Source organism: Polypterus senegalus, chromosome 14 (genome assembly GCF_016835505.1).
Source record: "Polypterus senegalus isolate Bchr_013 chromosome 14, ASM1683550v1, whole genome shotgun sequence".
Classification (NCBI taxonomy): Eukaryota; Metazoa; Chordata; class Cladistia; order Polypteriformes; family Polypteridae; genus Polypterus; species Polypterus senegalus.
In genome coordinates, this window is record NC_053167.1 from 31,065,565 (window position 1) to 31,084,440 (window position 18,876).

Sequence of the window (18,876 nt, forward strand, 5' to 3'; positions counted from 1 at the left end):
TATTTATATTGATTTGCATATTCAAAGAGGCGTAATTCTGGGAGGAGTTTGGGCGGGACAGCACGCGCGTGCACGAGTGTTAGTTTTCACGCTGACCCAAATTTATGGAGCGGAAGAATGCGGAAGTACGCACAGATTCTTGCATCTGGATTTTTCTGTGCATAAGCACATTTCGGCTTTTGTGCTTATGCCATGTTATAGTTCGAATTCTACGCACGGCGTTATGCATGAGGCCCCAGGTTGTTCCAAACGTCCACTTCGCAATTCTTGTGGCCATTTTGAATGCTCAGTCTTACACACTTGCCCTGATCAGTGCTACACCAATTTGATTGTGGACATCTTCAGAGAGTTCCTTGGAATTCATGCCTTGGTTTTTGTCCAATCATGAAATGCGAATTGTGGGGCCTTCTATACATAGCCGACATCCAATCGATTCAGTTTGCTACACGTGCACTTCAATCAAGTTTTAGAAACATCTCAAGGATAATTAAAGCAGACAGATTGACCGGAGTGTCGCAGTAAAGGTCTGTATAATAAATGAGAGATTTTAATTTTGGAGTTTTAATAAATTTGCAAGCCTTTCTGAAAAGATGTTTTCACTTTCTGATTATGGGTTATGGAGAACAGACTGATGAGCACAAATGGCACATTAATCCACTTGAACATTCAATCTACAACACAATTAAGTGTGCTGATCTGAATACTTTCTGACTCCAAGGTGTCCAACAAGTACAAAGCTTTAGTATTAAATTAGTTGACTAAACACAAGATGACCTCAATCTGGAGATAAATAGCCCTGATGGAATTTTCTTACCACTTCTGTGAAGCATTAAAGCCATTCCCAGCAGTGTCAGGCTTCAGGCCATATTAATTGTCCATAAGTTGTATTTCACTTTTAACATTTTTCTATTAAATACATAACTGAGAAAAGCAACATGAACATTATCTATACTTACACAATTTTTTTCAATTTTGTGATCAACAATTATGTAATACATTAAAATGTATTCTTCTACCACACATTGTGACTACAACTGATTTGATATCAATATTGTCAGACAAGAGCAGCTGCTCCCAGACAGCCTGCTATTTATAACAATGGAGGAGGTCGAGTCTACCTGTCTAGAGCTCTGGGGGGATTTTCTGCTGTTTTTGCACTCATTTCCATTGTTCCCGAGTCCTGTTCACCCCTCCCAGCTTTTTCAGATGGCAAATTCCAAATGCCAAGAGGAATGGTTCAATACATCTGTTGGCCACGCAGTGTTTGCCACTCAGTAGGTAAACACAAATGTCAAACACCGGCCTCACACCCTGCTCTCCTCCCTTGTACTTCACAGACTGAATGTCGCAATACAGATACGCAAAAAGGAGAAGTGTCTTCTAGTCTCATCTCCCTACCCTGCTGCTTTTTAATGGAATTAAGTCCATTATTTTGCAGATAGTTCATGCTTAAATAAGATAGGTCTGTGATTTCCCAGCTCTTTTACCTACAAGTATGATTCTGCCATATCTACAGTAGTAGGCATATGCCTGCATAAATTCCAACTGATGGCAGGCGGCGTAATCCTAGTAAATATAGTCACAGACTTGCTGAGCAGAGTCAAATAAAAGCTGTTCTCTTTTAGCTTCTGAATTTCATTGGTATATCACTCTCCCTCCTGCATCTACTATGCTGTTCCCCATGTTATGGAAACTCTTCAAGCAGCGGTGCAGGGTGGGGTGGACGCCAATCTGCCACTCACAAAACAATGTCATTCACGGTAGGTCTGGACCGAAGATTAGAAATCCATGCGAATGTGGGGAAGGGATTAGGCCGATTCCACAGTGAGGGGTCCAAATACTGTCATAATATATTATTAGTATGTGCTACTGTGACACATAAATATAATAATAATAATTTCTTACATTTATATAGCACTTTTCTCACTACTCAAAGCACCCAAGGAGGACCCAGGATGGGAACCATGATCTCCTTATTGCAAGGCAGCAGAGATATACAGTATATGCACGTAAATATGACATTAGGACTTCTCTATTAACTACAGACGTATTTGGGTTCCCCTACTCTTACTGTGAACATTTTATTTGCTATAATCTCCACCTGGTGTTTCCTCATTGAGTCTCCTTACTTTTGTTCCAGCAAGCTTCTGTTTTTCTTAAAAGAAATAATTTCTTAAACTGCACTTCCTTCATAAGAATACATAAGAAATTTGACAAAATGAGAGTTGACCTTGTCCATCAAGCCCATTTGTTTAGCTAATTGCTAAGCCGTCCCAATATCTCATCCAAATTCTTCTTAAAGGTTGTAACCTCAAATGAGAATACATATTCAGGACAACCCATTAAAATTCTGCAGTGAATAGTATCAAAATCTAGCACTGCAAAGGCTGTGCGCACAGGGCTTCATCCTTAAAAACCTACTCGTAATTCCTTCAGTCCATGCAGTAAACTAAACCATCAGAGTTCAGAGAGAAAGCAAAAAAAACTGAACGTGTGACGCTAAAAAAGAAAATAAAAAGCTAAAACTGCTGTGAGAATTTCAGGTTCTCAGTAGTACTAGGGTGTTGTACAGCGTTAGCCATTATGAATGTAGAGAAAAGTCAAGCAAAATGACACCTTTTATTAGCTAACTAAAAGGATTACAATATGCAAGCTTTCGAGGCAACTCAGGCCCCTTCTTCAGGCAAGATGGAATACAGAAACTGGAGTTCCCTGTGTTTATATACAGGTGCTGGTCATAAAATTAGAATATCATGACAAGTTGATTTATTTCAGTAATTCCATTCAAAAAGTGAAACTTGTATATTAGATTCATTCATTACACACAGACTGATGTATTTCAAATGTTTATTTCTTTTAATTTTGATGATTATAACTGACAACTAATGAAAGACCCAAATGCAGTATCTTGGAAAATTAGAATATCAATTAAGACCAATGCAAAAAAAGGATTTTTAGAAATGTTGGCCAACTGAAAGGTATGAACATGAAAAGTATGAGCATGTACAGCACTCAATATTTAGTTGGGGCTCCTTTGGCCTGGATTACTGCAGCAATGCGGCGTGGCATGGAGTCGATCAGTCTGTGGCACTGCTCAGGTGTTATGAGAGCCCATGTTGCTCTGATAGTGGCCTTCAGCTCTTCTGAATTGTTGGGTCTGGCGTATTGCATCTTCCTCTTCACAATACCCCATAGATTTTCTATGGGGTTAAGGTCAGGCGAGTTTGCTAGCCAATCAAGAACAGGGATACCATGGTCCTTAAACCAGGTACTGGTAGTTTTGGCACTTTGTGCAGGTGCCAGGTCCTGTTGGAAAATGAAATCTGCATCTCCATAAAGTTCGTCAGCAGCAGGAAGCATGAAGTGCTCTAAAACTTCCTGGTAGACGGCTGCGTTGACCTTGGACCTCAGAAAACACAATGGACCAACACCAGCAGATGACATGGCACCCCAAACCATCACTGACTGTGGAAACTTTACACTGGACCTCAAGCAACGTGGATTCTGTGCCTCTCCTCTCTTCCTCCAGACTCTGGGACCTTGATTTCCAAAGGAAATGCAAAATTTACTTTCATCAGAGAACATAACTTTGGACCACTCAGCAGCAGTTTTGTCTTTAGCCCAGGTGAGACGCTTCTGACGCTGTCTCTTGTTCAAGAGTGGCTTGACACAAGGAATGCGACAGCTGAAACCCATGTCTTGCATACGTCTGTGCATGGTGGTTCTTGAAGCACTGACTCCAGCTGCAGTCCACTCTTTGTGAATCTCCCCCACAGTTTTGAATGGGTTTTGTTTCACAATCCTCTCCAGGGTGTGGTTATCCCTTTTTTCTACCACATCTTGTCCTTCCCTTCGCCTCTCTATTAATGTGCTTGGACACAGAGCTCTGTGAACAGCCAGCCTCTTTAGCAATGACCTTTTGTGTCTTGCCCTCCTTGTGCAAGGTGTCAATGGTCGTCTTTTGGACAACTGTCAAGTCAGCAGTCTTCCCCATGATTGTGTAGCCTACAGAACTAGACTGAGAGACCATTTAAAGGCTTTTGCAGGTGTTTTGAGTTAATTAGCTGATTAGAGTGTGGCACCAGGTGTCTTCAATATTGAACCTTTTCACAATATTCTAATTTTCTGAGATACTGAATTTGGGACTTTCATTAGTTGTCAGTTATAATCATCAAAATTAAAAGAAATAAACATTTGAAATACATCAGTCTGTGTGTAATGAATGAATCTAATGTACAAGTTTCACTTTTTGAATGGAATTACTGAAATAAATCAACTTTGTTATGATATTCTAATTTTATTACCAGCACCTGTACACACGCTAGGACAAGAAACATCATTTGTAAATCTTTAAATGAAAAATCTTAAATGTAAAAAATTAACAGATTCCTTCAGGCTAAGATTAATTTAACAAGAGAGAGAAGAACAATGTATGGTCAAGATCTTTGGATAAGATAACTGTCCAACAAAGTCCTTTGAAGTTTGTAATGAGTTTTTCAAAACAGTATGGGTATGGGTCAGGTTATCTGTGTCAGTCTGAGAGATGCAAACAATAGCAAAAGGTAACTGAAGCTTAATCATTTATTTGTTTGTTTGTTGTAATGACAAAGGAGACATACGCACCCACTCTTGTAGACCAACTCAGCTACACACATTTGAGAAGTGCTTCTGTTTGCTGCAGATTTCAGGCAAAAAGTTGTGATTATTGTGTCACTATAGGACAGTGGTGGCGAACCTATGGCACGCGTGCCAAAGGGGGCACTCAGAGCCCTCTCAGTGGGCACGCGTGCCGTCGCCCGAGCACAGAGTTCGTTACTATAAAGCCAGAGGAATGCGGGGCCGGGCTGCCCCCCCTCTTCACGCGCTCCGGAGGACTTTTCTCACATCACCCGCCCCTCTGCCCAGCAGCCCAATTGGAGTGCTTCCTTCCTCTCCTGTCTGGGGTAAGGCGGGCGACACACATGCTGCTTGAGGGTGTGGCACGGACTGCAGCCTTTTGAGTCTGTGATTCCCGTGGTGGGGTTGGAGGGGATGTGGTATAGCGGGTCCACAGCTCAAAATTGAAAAGGCTAGTTTTAACAGATAATTACCGCACTCGCGGCTTAAAGGGGGTTATGGTAGAGTGGCCGGAGCGGTTTCCGGGAGCTTTGTGATGCGGGCAGTCCTCGCTTAAGCGCACAGGTGAGGAGTCGTCCGCATCTGTAATTATTGCTGGGAGTTGCTAATCGCCACACCTGATCCACGACCCCGTAATATATAATGGAAGCTTTGGGGGCGGAGCTTAATAGGGAAGACCTGCGTGAAACACTTGAGAGGATCGAAGGGATAACAAAGGACAGCACAGTTAGTTATGAAAATGAAATCCTTAAAGTCAATGAAGGCACTTGAGATTGCTTTCCTTACTTTGTTTGGAACATCTTATGCTTGTGCGCAGCTGTTTTCAGCTTTGAATTAAATCAAATCTGACACCAGAAACAGACTAACAGATGACCTGAGTGCTGCATGTGTTGCTCTCAAACTTACAAAGTATGAGCCAAAGTTAGAAAAATTATCAGCATGCATACAACAGCAAAAAGCACATTAATTGTTCAAAAGCATACCGAATGCAAACTTTTACCTTTCAACAAAAAGTTGTTTGTATCATTGAAAGCTCTCTTTTAAGACAAAATATGTTAATGTATGAGTTGCTTTTCTAAACTAAAAGCTCAGTAGATTGATAGACAGACAGAGCATCAGTATTGGCAGTCCAGTCAAATTTATCATCCAGCTGCACTCCCAGCATTTATAGGTCTGTACCCTCTGCACACACTCACCTCTGATGATCACGGGGTCCATGAGGGGCCTGGGCCTCCTAAAATCCACCACCAGCTCCTTGGTTATGCTGGTGTTCAGTTTTAGGTGGTATTCAGGTTAAATTCCCATGTTGGCACTTTGCGATAAATAAGTGGGTTTTGGACTGCAGTTTGGGCACTTGGTTTCTAAATGGTTCGCCATCACTGCTATAGGACATAACAACAGCACTTAGGAGTTTAGATAAGGGCAGCGGTCTTTGGTTACACAACATGTTAAACACCTGTGGCTATCTTGCCATGACACATCTGCATTTTCAATTAGACATAGTAATATTAACTTCCATTAGTTATTAATTTAGATGTGCAGTCAGAAGGTGGATGCTGTGCAGCCTTTTCTGTGTTTTACTGGTGTTGTAAGTCAGCTTTGTTGATTCAGGTGTTTTGAGCACTGAATCCTGCATCTCCTGGAGCTCTTCTTTGTCAGCTATCTTAATGCCAGTCCTTGCAAGTTGTAAGCCACTAGGAGGCATACTGCCATCCTAACCGCCAGACACAGACAGGCAGGACACAGGTTCACTCAACACCCATGCTTATTTACAATTAAAAGTAACAGCACACCAATATACAGTCCATCTGCCTCCACTCCTCCTCAGGCTTCGTCTCCTTCCTCCCGACTCTGGACCCCAATGGGGTGAGGCAGCTCCTCTTATTCAGGTCCTGGGAGTGTGCCAGGTGGCTCATCACTATTACCTGGAATCACTCCCAGGTGTGCTGGAGGTCCTCTACAGGGCTCTGCGGCTCCCCTGGCGGCCCCTACAGAACCCAACAGGGCTTTGCTAAACTCCAGTTCCCGACGTGCCTTGCAGGAATCTGTGGTGCCACAACTGCCCAGGAAGGCTGCCCTCTAGTGTCCCAGGGGAGGTATTGCCTCATCAATGCCCTTTCCCCTGGTCCTTCCACCTTGCTGGCATCCCAGCCAGGTAGTGGCTATGGCAGTCCATCACAAAGTATAGCTGTCAATTCTTTCAAACTCCCATCAACTCCTACACTACACATGTGACAATGCATCGTTCACATTTACCATTTTTTCAAGGAGTGTAATCTGATGTTACAGAACGTTTTTTCACTTGCAACAGGTTAGGTTTATTTTTAACATGTACAGTGTACTCATTGCACACACAACACATATTTATATGATTACTAGGGCTTTTTCATAGACTTTGATGACTCATCATAAACTGAAGCTTGTTGTATGTTGGACCACGATTAACGAGAGCAACTCTGCTCTTTGCAGTTCAAAATTACTGACCATACTCTGAGCACCACCTTCATGAGGCATTGGATTGGTTTAGAAATTTGACACTCAGTCAGCCGTCTAATTATTCCCACCCACTTTTAAGCCAAATTCACTCATGGCTGTCTTCAGATGCACACATTACAGTTGAAGTTGGAAGTTTAAATACACATGGGGTGAATTCCATAAAACTAGCTTTATAATCCCTCCACAGGTTTTATCCTAACAGACTATAAATTTTGTATATCATTTTAAGACTGTGAGCACTGTTGGAAAAAATTACTTTTGCCCAGCACAAAGTGGGATGTCTAAACAATATGGCCAAAATGATAGTTAGTATAAAATCTGTTGCTTTATAAAGTGAGTTTTATAGAATTCACCCTAAGTGCATGGAAACTTGTAACTTCAACTGTGTACAGTGCCCTCCACTATTATTGGCACGCCCCTTGTAAAAATTAGTAAGAAGGGTTAGAAAAAAAAATCACTGTTGAAGAACCGTCATCTTGCACTGAAAAAATTAGAAACGTCTAACTTTTAATTGAAACAAGTTCATTCAAAGAACAACAAAGCTCTAATCAAGAAATAAATATTTTGACAAAAACACATGTGCCACAATTGTTGGCACGCCTGCATTTAATACTTTGTACAAACTCCATTTGCCAATATAACAGCACCAAGTCTTCTCTTGTAAACGTTTTAAGGTTGGAGAAAACAGAGCATGAGATCTGAGACCATTCTACTTTACATAATTTCTCCAGATCATCCAGGGTCATAGGCCCTCTCCTGTGTACTCCCCTCTTCAGCTCACTCCACAGGTTTTCAATAGAGTTCAGAATAGGGGACTGAGATGGCCATGGCAGAACTTTCATTCTGTGGTCAGTTAACTATTGCAGGGTTGATTTGGACATGTGTTTCGGATTATTATCCTGCTGGAAGATCCAACGATGACCCAGTTTTAGATTCGTGGAGGAGGCAGCTGGGTTTTGATTTAAAATCTCCTGGTAACTCATGGAATCCTTAATGCCATGTACCCTAACAATGTTTCTGGGGCCTTTGGTGGAAAAACAGCCCCACAACATTACAGAACCTTCACCATATTTCACAGTTCGGACAATGTTCTTTTCATTACATCCTTCTATTTATGCCAAACCCACTTTGCGTGTTTATTGTCCAAAAGTTCAATTTTTGTTTCACCAGACCATAGAACATGGTCCCAGTCAAAGTTGCAGTAACGTTTTACAAAGTCCAGGCGCTTACGTTTGTGGATAACTGACAGAAAAGGCTTTTTTCTGGTATACCTTCCAAATAATCTGTTGGTATGGAGATGCAGTCTGATGGTGGTTCTGGAGACTCAGTAATCCCAGGATTTTACTTTTTCTTGCAATTTCCCAGCAGTAATCCTTGGAGATATCCTTGCCTCTTTTACTATCCTTCTCACTGTACATGGGGTAAAATAAACTTGGTTCCTCTCTCAGGCACGTTTGTCACAGTTCCAGTTGATGACCACTTTTTTTTTATTATTGACCTTACAGTAGAAATGGGCATTTTCAAGTGAGTAGCAGTTTTTATATCCATTCCCTGAGTTATAAAGGGCAACACACTTCTCCCTCATTTGAATTGAATGTTCTTGTTTCTTTGCCATGATGATGGCAGGTTAAGGAAATTTGGTGATGTGTCTCCTCACATTTGTATCCCAGTTAATCAGGAAGTCATGGACTAAAGTTGGAAACTTCCTGTACACTCCAATCAACTTAACAATGTCTAATTTAAATGGGAAACCTGCTTCAGTTACATTGTTTCACATTAATTTCCTAGGGTGTCAATTGTGGCACATGCATTTTTGTTAAAAATATTTATTTCTTGATTAGAGCTTTGTTTTTCTTTGAATGACCTTGTTTCGATTAAAAGTCAGTTGTTTCTCATTTATTCTGTGCAAGATGACGGTTCTTCAGCAAACAGTGATGTTTTTCTAACCCTTCTTACTAATTTTTACGAGGGGTGCCAATAATAGTGGAGGGCACTTTATGTCTAGCTTCAGAGAGACATGTCTCCCGACAGCTCTAACATTTTTTTCTTTTGTTATACAGCAACATAAGCTCCCTCAACATGTGAAAACATACCAGGTTTATCATCATCTCAGGATGTAGAAAAAGCTTTGATTGAGCTGATTTAGACTACTGAACTATTCATCTGGGAGTTTAAATCTTGGACATTTTTTTTGTGTGTAGATAATACTCTGCTCTGTATTTCTGGCCCGGATGAATGTAATATTTCCTATGGAAATTAGCACCCATTGCAGAGAATATAAGCAATTCCCTTCCACAAATATGCAAAACTCCAAAAATATATTGATGCCACATTTTAATAGTGTTTTAAAGACCAACAAGCAAAATCTTCATAACTGGACTACCACTGGACTCATATCACACTGTTGCCCCCTTTTATTTTTGCTAGTTTAGATAAGACCCTTTTCAGACAATGAAAATATATGGTAGTTTATTTTAGGAAACTGCTGCTCCACAGAGACTGTGGAACTCGACTGTACCTAGAATTCTGGCATTATTTACAATTATTTCTCAGCCTTTATCCACTTAGGTTCCTAAGGAAATAGTGTAGTATTTCTTATCCTTTTTAAGCTCTAGGTCAGGAGCAGCTTCCTGTTTCACTTCTGTAAGGCTCTATACCTTATTTGACAATTGTTTCTGATAGGCTATTTTTTTTTTTTTTTCTGAGAATATCATTAATTTAGGGGTCTTTGGTTTTGTTCCTAGTTGGCTACAGTGCCTATTGATTTTCTTTCCAGACAATTTCTCAGTTAGAGCTATTTTCTGTTGCTACAGTAGAACTATTTTGGAGTTAACGTTATTTCAGTTATTAAGAGTGATGACACTTCATTGCTTCTTTAACTCGTAACACTGTTGCACTCTCATTTACATTAATATGTATTTGCTTAGCCTGTAGCCAAAACAACAAAAATCCCAGAGACCCCAAGCTAAGCCAACTCCATTTACAATACTGATCATGAAGTGAGTTTTCCATTGAAGCACTTGCTTCAACAAGAAAATAAGAGAGAATCTAATAATGACATACCGAGTAAAACAAAATCAGTAACATCAGAAATGCCAGACAAGACCGAATGACAGTTCGTAATAGAATAATAACCAATGTTATGTATGGAAACTGAATACTTCACATTTCTGATTAGTATTTTCTAGTCTTGTAAACAAGTAAAATGAAAATAAGAAGAGCACACTTAAAAGTATTTGTTCACCATTATGTTTATTTAAAAAGATTTATTTTCAAAAGTTCCATTCTTGTATACTAAATTGGTTTACATTTAACTGCCTATTTTTAGAGAATTATAACCCAGACCTTTTGTAATCATTGTGGAATATTATTTCAGATGAATGGGCTCTGGAAATAATTAAATACTAAAAAAATAAATCAATTTATGAAAAAAAGGAGATTTTTTCATTTAACCTAAAATGTATTATTGATAAGACCAGCAGAACTCTTACCAACTAATGAGATCCAAAGCAAAACAGAAAATTAGTGTTAAATTTCCCCATAATAAAAGTAGGTGCGCCTACCCAGCTTTTATTTGTAGTGCACAAGAATTTAATGAACTATTATTTCTGATTAATGTCCGATTAGGTTGATAAGGAATTACAAAATATTGCACGTTTTATTTACTACAATCCACAGACCTTTCTTGGTAAATAAAGAAACCAAACATAGTGTGTTACTTATTTTTGGAACAGGCCTATGCCTTTTCCAGTTGAAATGGGGCAGTACTACAAATAAAAAATTACAACATGGAAACATAGGTTAAAAATTTTCTTTCACCTTTTCTTATTGCCATCTTAAAGGTAATCAAAATTACACAGAATTACAAAAGATACTGAAGGACCCATTTGCACTGTTTGGTTATGTCTGGTCACAAATGAAAACAGGCAACAGCACAGCAATAGTCAATCTTATCACATTTACATTCTATTCATGACATTAATGAAAAAATGGGAAACAAAGTTCCAGTAATCTAAAGCCAAAAGCTGTGCGTCTTGAAATAAACTCCATTTTTTTCCATTGATTGCACATGAATTTATTTACATAGGTTGCTCAATATTTGCACAGGGCATAATTTATTGTTTATTTCTATCTAATGAATGCATGACAATACTATTTATCTGTCTGTCTGCAAAAGGTTTCTGAATTGCCCAAATTTCAATCTAATACATTTTATGTATTGTAATGTGGTGTATGTTTGGGTAAACTTCTTAAACCAAATGCTTCTCTGAAAGAGTTAAAAGAAAAAAAAGAAAAAAAAAAAAAAAAGACAAATCTATTTACATCATGTTTTTACATTTTAACAGGAATATATGCCTATATTTTGCATAGTTTATTTTTGGCAATATTTTAAAATATATTTTAGCTAAAAAAACTAATGCCGTGGTTTTTACAACATTCTTTTGTAACAACAAATAAAAAATCACAATGTTACTGAAAGTGATCTTTGCTTTCTCCTGTAGTCCCCTTGTTCAGATTTAACAGCTTTCCAATGTATGTGTGTTATATTATAAAACAATATAACTGCTCAGCCAACCTTTTGACATAATTCAGATATGGAATGTAACTAGTTTAATTCTCATGAATAAATTGCCCTTAAATTATTTGTTACCTATGTAAAACTTTTAAAATTCTAGATAATACTCTGATTAAAATATTAATTAGCTTTAAATCAAATAATGGTAATACTAGAAATATTTACACATTTTAACTTGATTATTAAAGACAGAAATACTGCAACTTGCCCACTATATAAACTGTGTTCATCCATGCAGGTAAACTGTATGTATATTTTTTTTTTCAATTAGAACAAGTCTTTCATTTTTTATGTATTTGCCTATAGTCTGCCATAATAATGAATCAGAATGCTTCTGTTCTTGTAATTTTGAACACACGTGTGTGCATTTGGATATATTATTTAATAAAGACTTCATAATATATACAGAACATGACCTATATATTGATAAACTGCAAACGTTTGAATAAATATTATGCCACTTCACAGTTTTATGTGACAATTAAAATCACATAAAATATGGTCTTAAAATATGTAACTTGTTTTTTGGTAACAATACACTTATACAAAAGACACATCTGTCTAGTTTGCACTTTCCACTCACACAAACAGTTCTGTCAGTAGTTCCAATGAGCTAAAAACATACTGATGGACCTGAACGTTTTATTTAATGCCAGCAGTTGTTAACTCTTTTCATTTTTATATGCGGGTTGGCTTGGGGACTACATATTTCAATGAGAATTGTATTAATATATGCAGTTAAACCTATTAACTAAATACTAGCTTTACTGATACAACTTTATTCTTTAGGCTGTTGTATGCAAATTCCATGAAATTCAACTTACTACTAAATTGTAATCTGGGCATTCAGAATGATAATGAGAAAAAAAAAAAAACTTAATCTTTACAAAAGGCTTCATACATGCTGAATGGAAAAAACGCTAAACTGGCCAAACTGTTTTGCTGGTGATGCTACCACATGCTGCTTATCATAAGTACCTTATTAAATTGTACACCATTGCCTGTGGCTGCTTTCACAGACGACAGCCATATATATTATATCATCTCTTCCTTAACTGAAGTCTAAAAGATTGTTTTGATATTGTACAAGAGGTAAAATGCGTTTAGTACAGGGTACTGACATTTGCATGACCAAATTTAAAAATGATAGGAGTTTCAGAATCAAAAGGTTAACTGTTACTCATCCCTGTTTAATGCACACAGTTACTTTATTAGTTTGTCTGACCTAAACTCTGACCTGCAGAAAAAGATATTTTACATGTTTGTCTTAAATGAATCAACTGTGTCACCTCACGGAGTCATGCTGGCGTTCTCAGCTGATATAATGTTTCTGCCAGTTTTAAACTATTGGGGTTTTTACTAAACTGCACTATTTTCCAGTACTGAAGTGATAACAGAAACCTAATATCATGTAGTAAACTCTGTTCTAGGTTAATTTTATGATGTTAGAAATTGTTTATTCTTTTTTTTGAAGGCAGTTCAAAATGAAAAAGACTCTTCAAAACACACCTAAATAAAATCCTCAATGCAAATCCTTATAAAGAGTTTAATAGCAGTATTTCACTATAACCTTCTGGTTAGCGTATGCTTATTTAAATCCCTGATTTGGAAACCTCTTCTCACCATCAAGATGGGTCTACTCAAACATAACTATGGCATGAGTAGATTACAATCCATAAGTGATTAATTTGAGTATACTCCCAGCTTAAATTGGAACCATGCAGAATGAAGTTCATTTTAGTAAATATCTGGGCAATTAGTATAATTTCTATCAAAATACCCTCCTGCATAAATCCAATCCTGCAATCCTGTGTAAGGGTTTGTGCCAAGCTGGAACCACCTAATAAAACAAACAAATTAAAAAAAAACATCAATGGCCAGACCTACAAAACTAGGACAATTAAGAAAAAGCTTAAACATAATATTTAAAAATGTTAGTAGCTTTTTCTTAAATTGTAAAGTATTACATATATTGACTCGATTTTAGACTGAATAGCATACCTTGTGACCCATTCCTCTTCGTTTTTAGCACGTTCTTTACGAGATGCTCTTTGTTTTTCTTCTAACCTCTCTTTCTCTTGACTTGCAAACTCTGTTATAAATTGTCAAATACAATATGTTAACAGTTAAAAGTACTATTATTAAAAAAGCAAAACTAGTGACATCAAAAATTGTTAATATTTTGCTTAAATAAAAAAATATTTTTAGATTGTACTTCTCCTTGTATATTTTTTTATAAAAAAAACTTACAAGTTAAATTAAATTATATATCTGCAAATACAACAAAAATAAGTGCATTCTACCTTGAACAGGGCTATGCAGCTTGTAAAAACAATATGTTATGATTGTAGTACGACTCACAAGATTACAGGATACAGAATGTAAAGGAAAAATTAAATGGCTTCACATAAAAAACTCTGAATCTCATTTTGATGAGTTTCTCTTTAAAATGATGATTTATATGGGATATTACTTTAACACTTTGAATAGTAAAGGCTGCAATCTAAAATTAATTTATGACTAAATGAGTCATTCTAAATGTGGCACAGTATTTTACAAAGTTGATAATACATACAGTACCCCACAAGGCTAAAGAACATTTAGTATAATAATGAGAATCAATTTTACACTGTACAAATGTATGCCCCTTTTAGTATTATCTACAATGGCATTTTTAATTTTAAGATTTTTAAAGTAATGACACACATCTATAAAAAAAAAAATCACCTGTTTGTTAAAGCACCTTTCACATGCTCAAAAGAGCTTAATAAAGAGAAGAACAATTAATTGTAAACTGCACCAAGTACATTACAAAGACTTTTTTTTTTTTTTACATACATACATGATAATATGATCAGGAAATGAATGTATATAGTCTAGGAACACAGTCAGTCATTTTTGGAAGATGGGGTGTAATGACGCAAAGCTTCTCTACACCAATTACAGTAATTAAAGAAGAAAACTTTGCTGGCAGCAAAACCATTTTCTACTTTTACAAAATTTAGCATGACAGTTTAATTGATAAAGGTAAAAGCTGTGCAGATGAACTCATTATATGACACACTATATGTATGTCACGTTCAGACTTTTTACTGCAATTCTACAGTACATTTATTACACCTATCCGGTATAAATGAAAATAAACCGTCAAGCAGCATGCTAAGACAGTGAAACACAAAGGCAACAACACAAATAATAATCATTACACTGGGCAACATTCAATAGCCTGCTAATGACAATATTTATTGTTTGAAAGATACTGCAGCAGAGGACCTTAGAGTTTTTATTTAAAAGCAGCATTAAAAACACTGATGTGGCCTTCAATACGCAAGAGTGTGGAAGTTTTCGATGCCCTGTTGAAAGGCACTATAGGTTATGGAAGCTTATTTCTTCTACTCGTAAAATTTAATTCAGTTATTTTGCAATTATTTATCACAAAGACACGGCTTGATTGCCACTGATATTGTGTGTGTGTATGTATGATTTTGTCTTCTAGTGACAGCTAATGATAAAGAGAGTAAACACATATTTAAAATGTATTTAAAATGCAATCAAGCGTCAAGAGCCAAACTAACATTACTGGTATACAATACTTCTGGAATGGATGTGAGCCCCCTTATGCAATTACATATTCCTATAGTTTTATAAAATTGTTTCTTAATCTGAATCAATTTTCTTATCTGACATAACGTGTATACTAATTATCATTTTTATATTTTGGTTTGGAGGAAATCATGAATGTAATAGAAAAATTGAGTCAAAAAGGAATTAGTGCAGATGCAAAAATAAGTGAACCCAAAGTTGCCCTGGTTAAACCAACTAGATAAGTAGAATTGGGTGGGTAAATCACTGGGAACCAAATTAACCAATCAAAGCAGACACCTTAAGAAAACAATTTGAAATCATTACTTGAACTGTGTTAATAACAGAATTATTTTTTGCAGTATTATTTTTGGATGCTCAGCATGGTGGTGCAGTGGTAGTGCTACTGTGTGGCAATAAGGAGACTGGCACTCTTCATGCATGTGGAGTTTACTCGTGTCTTATTAGTGGGTTTCCTCCCACAGTCCAAAGTCATGCAGGTTATGCGAATTGACATTGCTAGATTGATCCTAGCGAATATGTGAGTGTGTGTGTGTGTGTTCACACAGTCTATGGATTGTTCCTGCCTTGCACTCAGTGATAGCACAGATAGGTACAGCTTTCCCATTTTAAAAAGGATGGATGGATGTATATTGCATTATTACAAGAATATTTGCCATTATCTCTGTGCTACATTCGTTCAATAAGCAATATGCAACTAATATTTTAATCAAATCAGGCTTCTGTAATACCGTTTCCCTACTGCATTTCCAAAGGGTAGAACTTTATGTGCACACAATGCTACTAGCTGATGCATGGGAAAAAGTCTACCCTTCAAAGATCTTTTGTAAAATATGTACAGCCTGTTTGTAGCATAGAGCTCAATTAAAGAATCAGCCCAAGGATGTACCCCTGTAGCTCACTGGACACATTTATACATACTACCAAACCGACACATTCATACATAATCAATCAAATCAATCGATCAAAATCTTTATTGTCATTGTAGCAATGAGACACTGTACAACGAAATTTGTAGGTGCAATTTTCCAGTGCAGAAAAAAAACTAAATAAAAATAAAAACAAAAACAAAACACAATTACTCAAGTTACAACTAAAATAAGGGAATAAAATAAGTATCCAAAATTGTCCATAACAAAAGCAAAACATTGTATGTATGACTGACATATTGCACATGTCCCTTATCTAAGGTTAACTCAGAATGAAGGTGCACTCAGTCAGATTGACCACTTAGCAGCATTCAGCATGGTGATGGCTGAAAGACAGAAACTGTTTCTTTGAAGGCAGGCTTTCAAACAATGCATTTCCTGGGTGTGATGGGTCCTGAAGAATTGTCTTGATGTTCCTAAGACAACAGGAACTATGTAGTTCTTCTTGTGAGGGAAGAGGACAGCTGACTATCTGCTGGGCGACCTTAATGACCCTGTGGAGCTCTTTCTTCTGTGCTACTGTGGAGCTGGAGAACCACACACAGAGACTGTAGACCAGGATGCTGTCTACTGTGCAGTGGTAAAAGGACACCAGCAGTTACACAGGGATGTTATTCTTTCTGAGCACCCTCAGGAAGTAGAGTCTCTTTTGGACCTTCTTCACTACCTCAGCAGTGTGTGTTCCCCAGGTCAAGTCCTCCCAAATGGTGACTCCCAAGAAGCGGAAGTCTGAGACCCTCTCCACACAGTCCCCATTGATGATGAGTGGCAGGATGTTGTCTGCGTTATTCCTAAAGTCCACAATGAGCTCCTTGGTCTTGGCTGTACAGTATTTAGGAGCAAGTTGTTATTCCTACGCCACGTTGTCAGCCGCTCCACTTCATCCCTGTAGGCGGACTCATCCCCCCCCAGAGATGAGCCCTACTACCGTGGTATCATCAGCGAACTTAACAATGGTGTTACTGTAGCAGGGCAGGAATGCAATCATGAGTGTAGAGGGTATAAAGCAGGGGGCTTAGCACACAGCCCTGTGGGGATCCAGTGCTGAGGTTGATGGGTGTGGAGAAGTAGGGGCCCACTCTAACCCTCTGAGTGCGATCACTCAGGAATTCCTTGATCCAAAAGCAGGTGGAGTGTGGAACTCCTATGTCTGACAGTTTGGTCACCAGTCTGTGGGGTACGATGCTATTAAAGGCAGAGCTGAAGTCTATGAAGAGACCACCAATGATGACTAGTAATATGTCTGAGCCAATTCACCTATGATACCTTTACATTGGGTGCATAATGAGACCACAGTAAAATAAAATACAAAAATACTAATCGTTGGAAAAGAAAAAGGTGACTCAATATTAAAACAAATCAACAAAAGTATTTAAATTCATACCCATGTCTCCATTTTCCATTGCTCTAATATCAGGGCGTAAACGGCAATCAGTTGGTGCTAATAAATCTTTCATATCTGGGTCCAGTTCATTTAGAGTGACAGCAAAATGTGTGAAATTGTACATCTGGAAGAAAAAGGGGAATAGTTGTTTCAGATTTCTCTTTTTATTAGTGGTGGTGTTCATCCAGTCATGCCTTGCCTTTCCCTCGTCCTGCTCAAACCACCTTATTCCATTTCTCCTCAGCACAACAGCTATTACGTCCATGAAAACTCCTTCTCTTAACTGGTAATTCACTTCCTCCCATTCACTAATACTTAACTTATCCAACTGAACATTCTCATCTCTGTTCTATCCAGCTAAGCTTTGCTGCATGTTCTGTTTTCATTGATCATGCTTTACTCCTATATAGCACATTACTCCTCACACAGCTCTCACCTAGGGTTAAATTAAGATGACTCTCTGTCTTGTGTGATCGGCTCAATAAAAAATACTGGTTTTAATGTAGCAGCAGAAAACAGTTATGTACAAAAGTTTTAGAATCCCATAGTTTTTTCTTTTTTATGAAAATACATGCAGTTTAATGTCTTAATGTATAACGAAAAGCATAGAACAAATGAACAATGAAAATAAAAAACTTAAGTCAAGCCAATCAATCCTTAAGTGTACAAAATTTTATTTAAATTTTTGATTCACAAAGTAGCCACCATGTGCTGATATACAGTAATAGTTAAACACACAGGTTGCTTTCTTTCTATAAGGGAAATCAAATATTGATCAGGAAGAAATTCCCAACTGTTGCAGAAGGTCCCACAAATCCCACCTACCTCTATGCCGTAAAAAAAATGAATCAGTCTTGAGGACTCGGACAGCGTCTCCGTAATATATACAACCATTTTACAGTTCCTCCCTTTCAAAGATCCAAGAGTACAGTGGGAAAAGGATTTCACACTCAACATCTCGGAAAAGGAGTGGAAGGTAGCAAAGCACAAAATTCAGTTGAGCTCCATATGCGCAAAGCATACAATTATCCATCCATCCATCCATTATCCAACTCAATTATTTAACTTAAAATTATATATCGAGCGCATCTCTCTCGTTTAAAATTGTGCAAAATGTTTCCAGGGCAAGATCCAACCTGCGAACGTTGCTATCATCATGTACTTCCATATTGGCTTAAAGTGGAGAAGGACAAACAAACTATAATTGCCTTTAGGCCTACTACACTATTGGCACGTAGACTTATTTTGCTCAACTGGAAGAATCCTAACCC

At 37.6% G+C, this 18,876-nt stretch overlaps 1 protein-coding gene across 2 annotated transcripts in view; it reads right to left on the reverse strand.

The window, feature by feature from the left end:
• Positions 1–10,346: 10,346 nt before the first annotated feature.
• osbpl2b (oxysterol binding protein-like 2b) overlaps positions 10,347–18,876 on the reverse strand; it is a 49,630-nt gene continuing 41,100 nt past the window's right edge. For both annotated transcript variants that reach the window (XM_039734626.1, XM_039734627.1), the window contains exons 11-13: positions 17,606–17,729; positions 13,691–13,781; positions 10,347–13,529 (exon numbers count right to left, since the gene is read on the reverse strand). In XM_039734626.1, the coding sequence (XP_039590560.1) occupies positions 13,427–13,529; positions 13,691–13,781; positions 17,606–17,729 (318 nt within the window). In that variant the 3' untranslated portion in view covers positions 10,347–13,426. The remainder of the gene's footprint in view (positions 13,530–13,690; positions 13,782–17,605; positions 17,730–18,876) is intronic.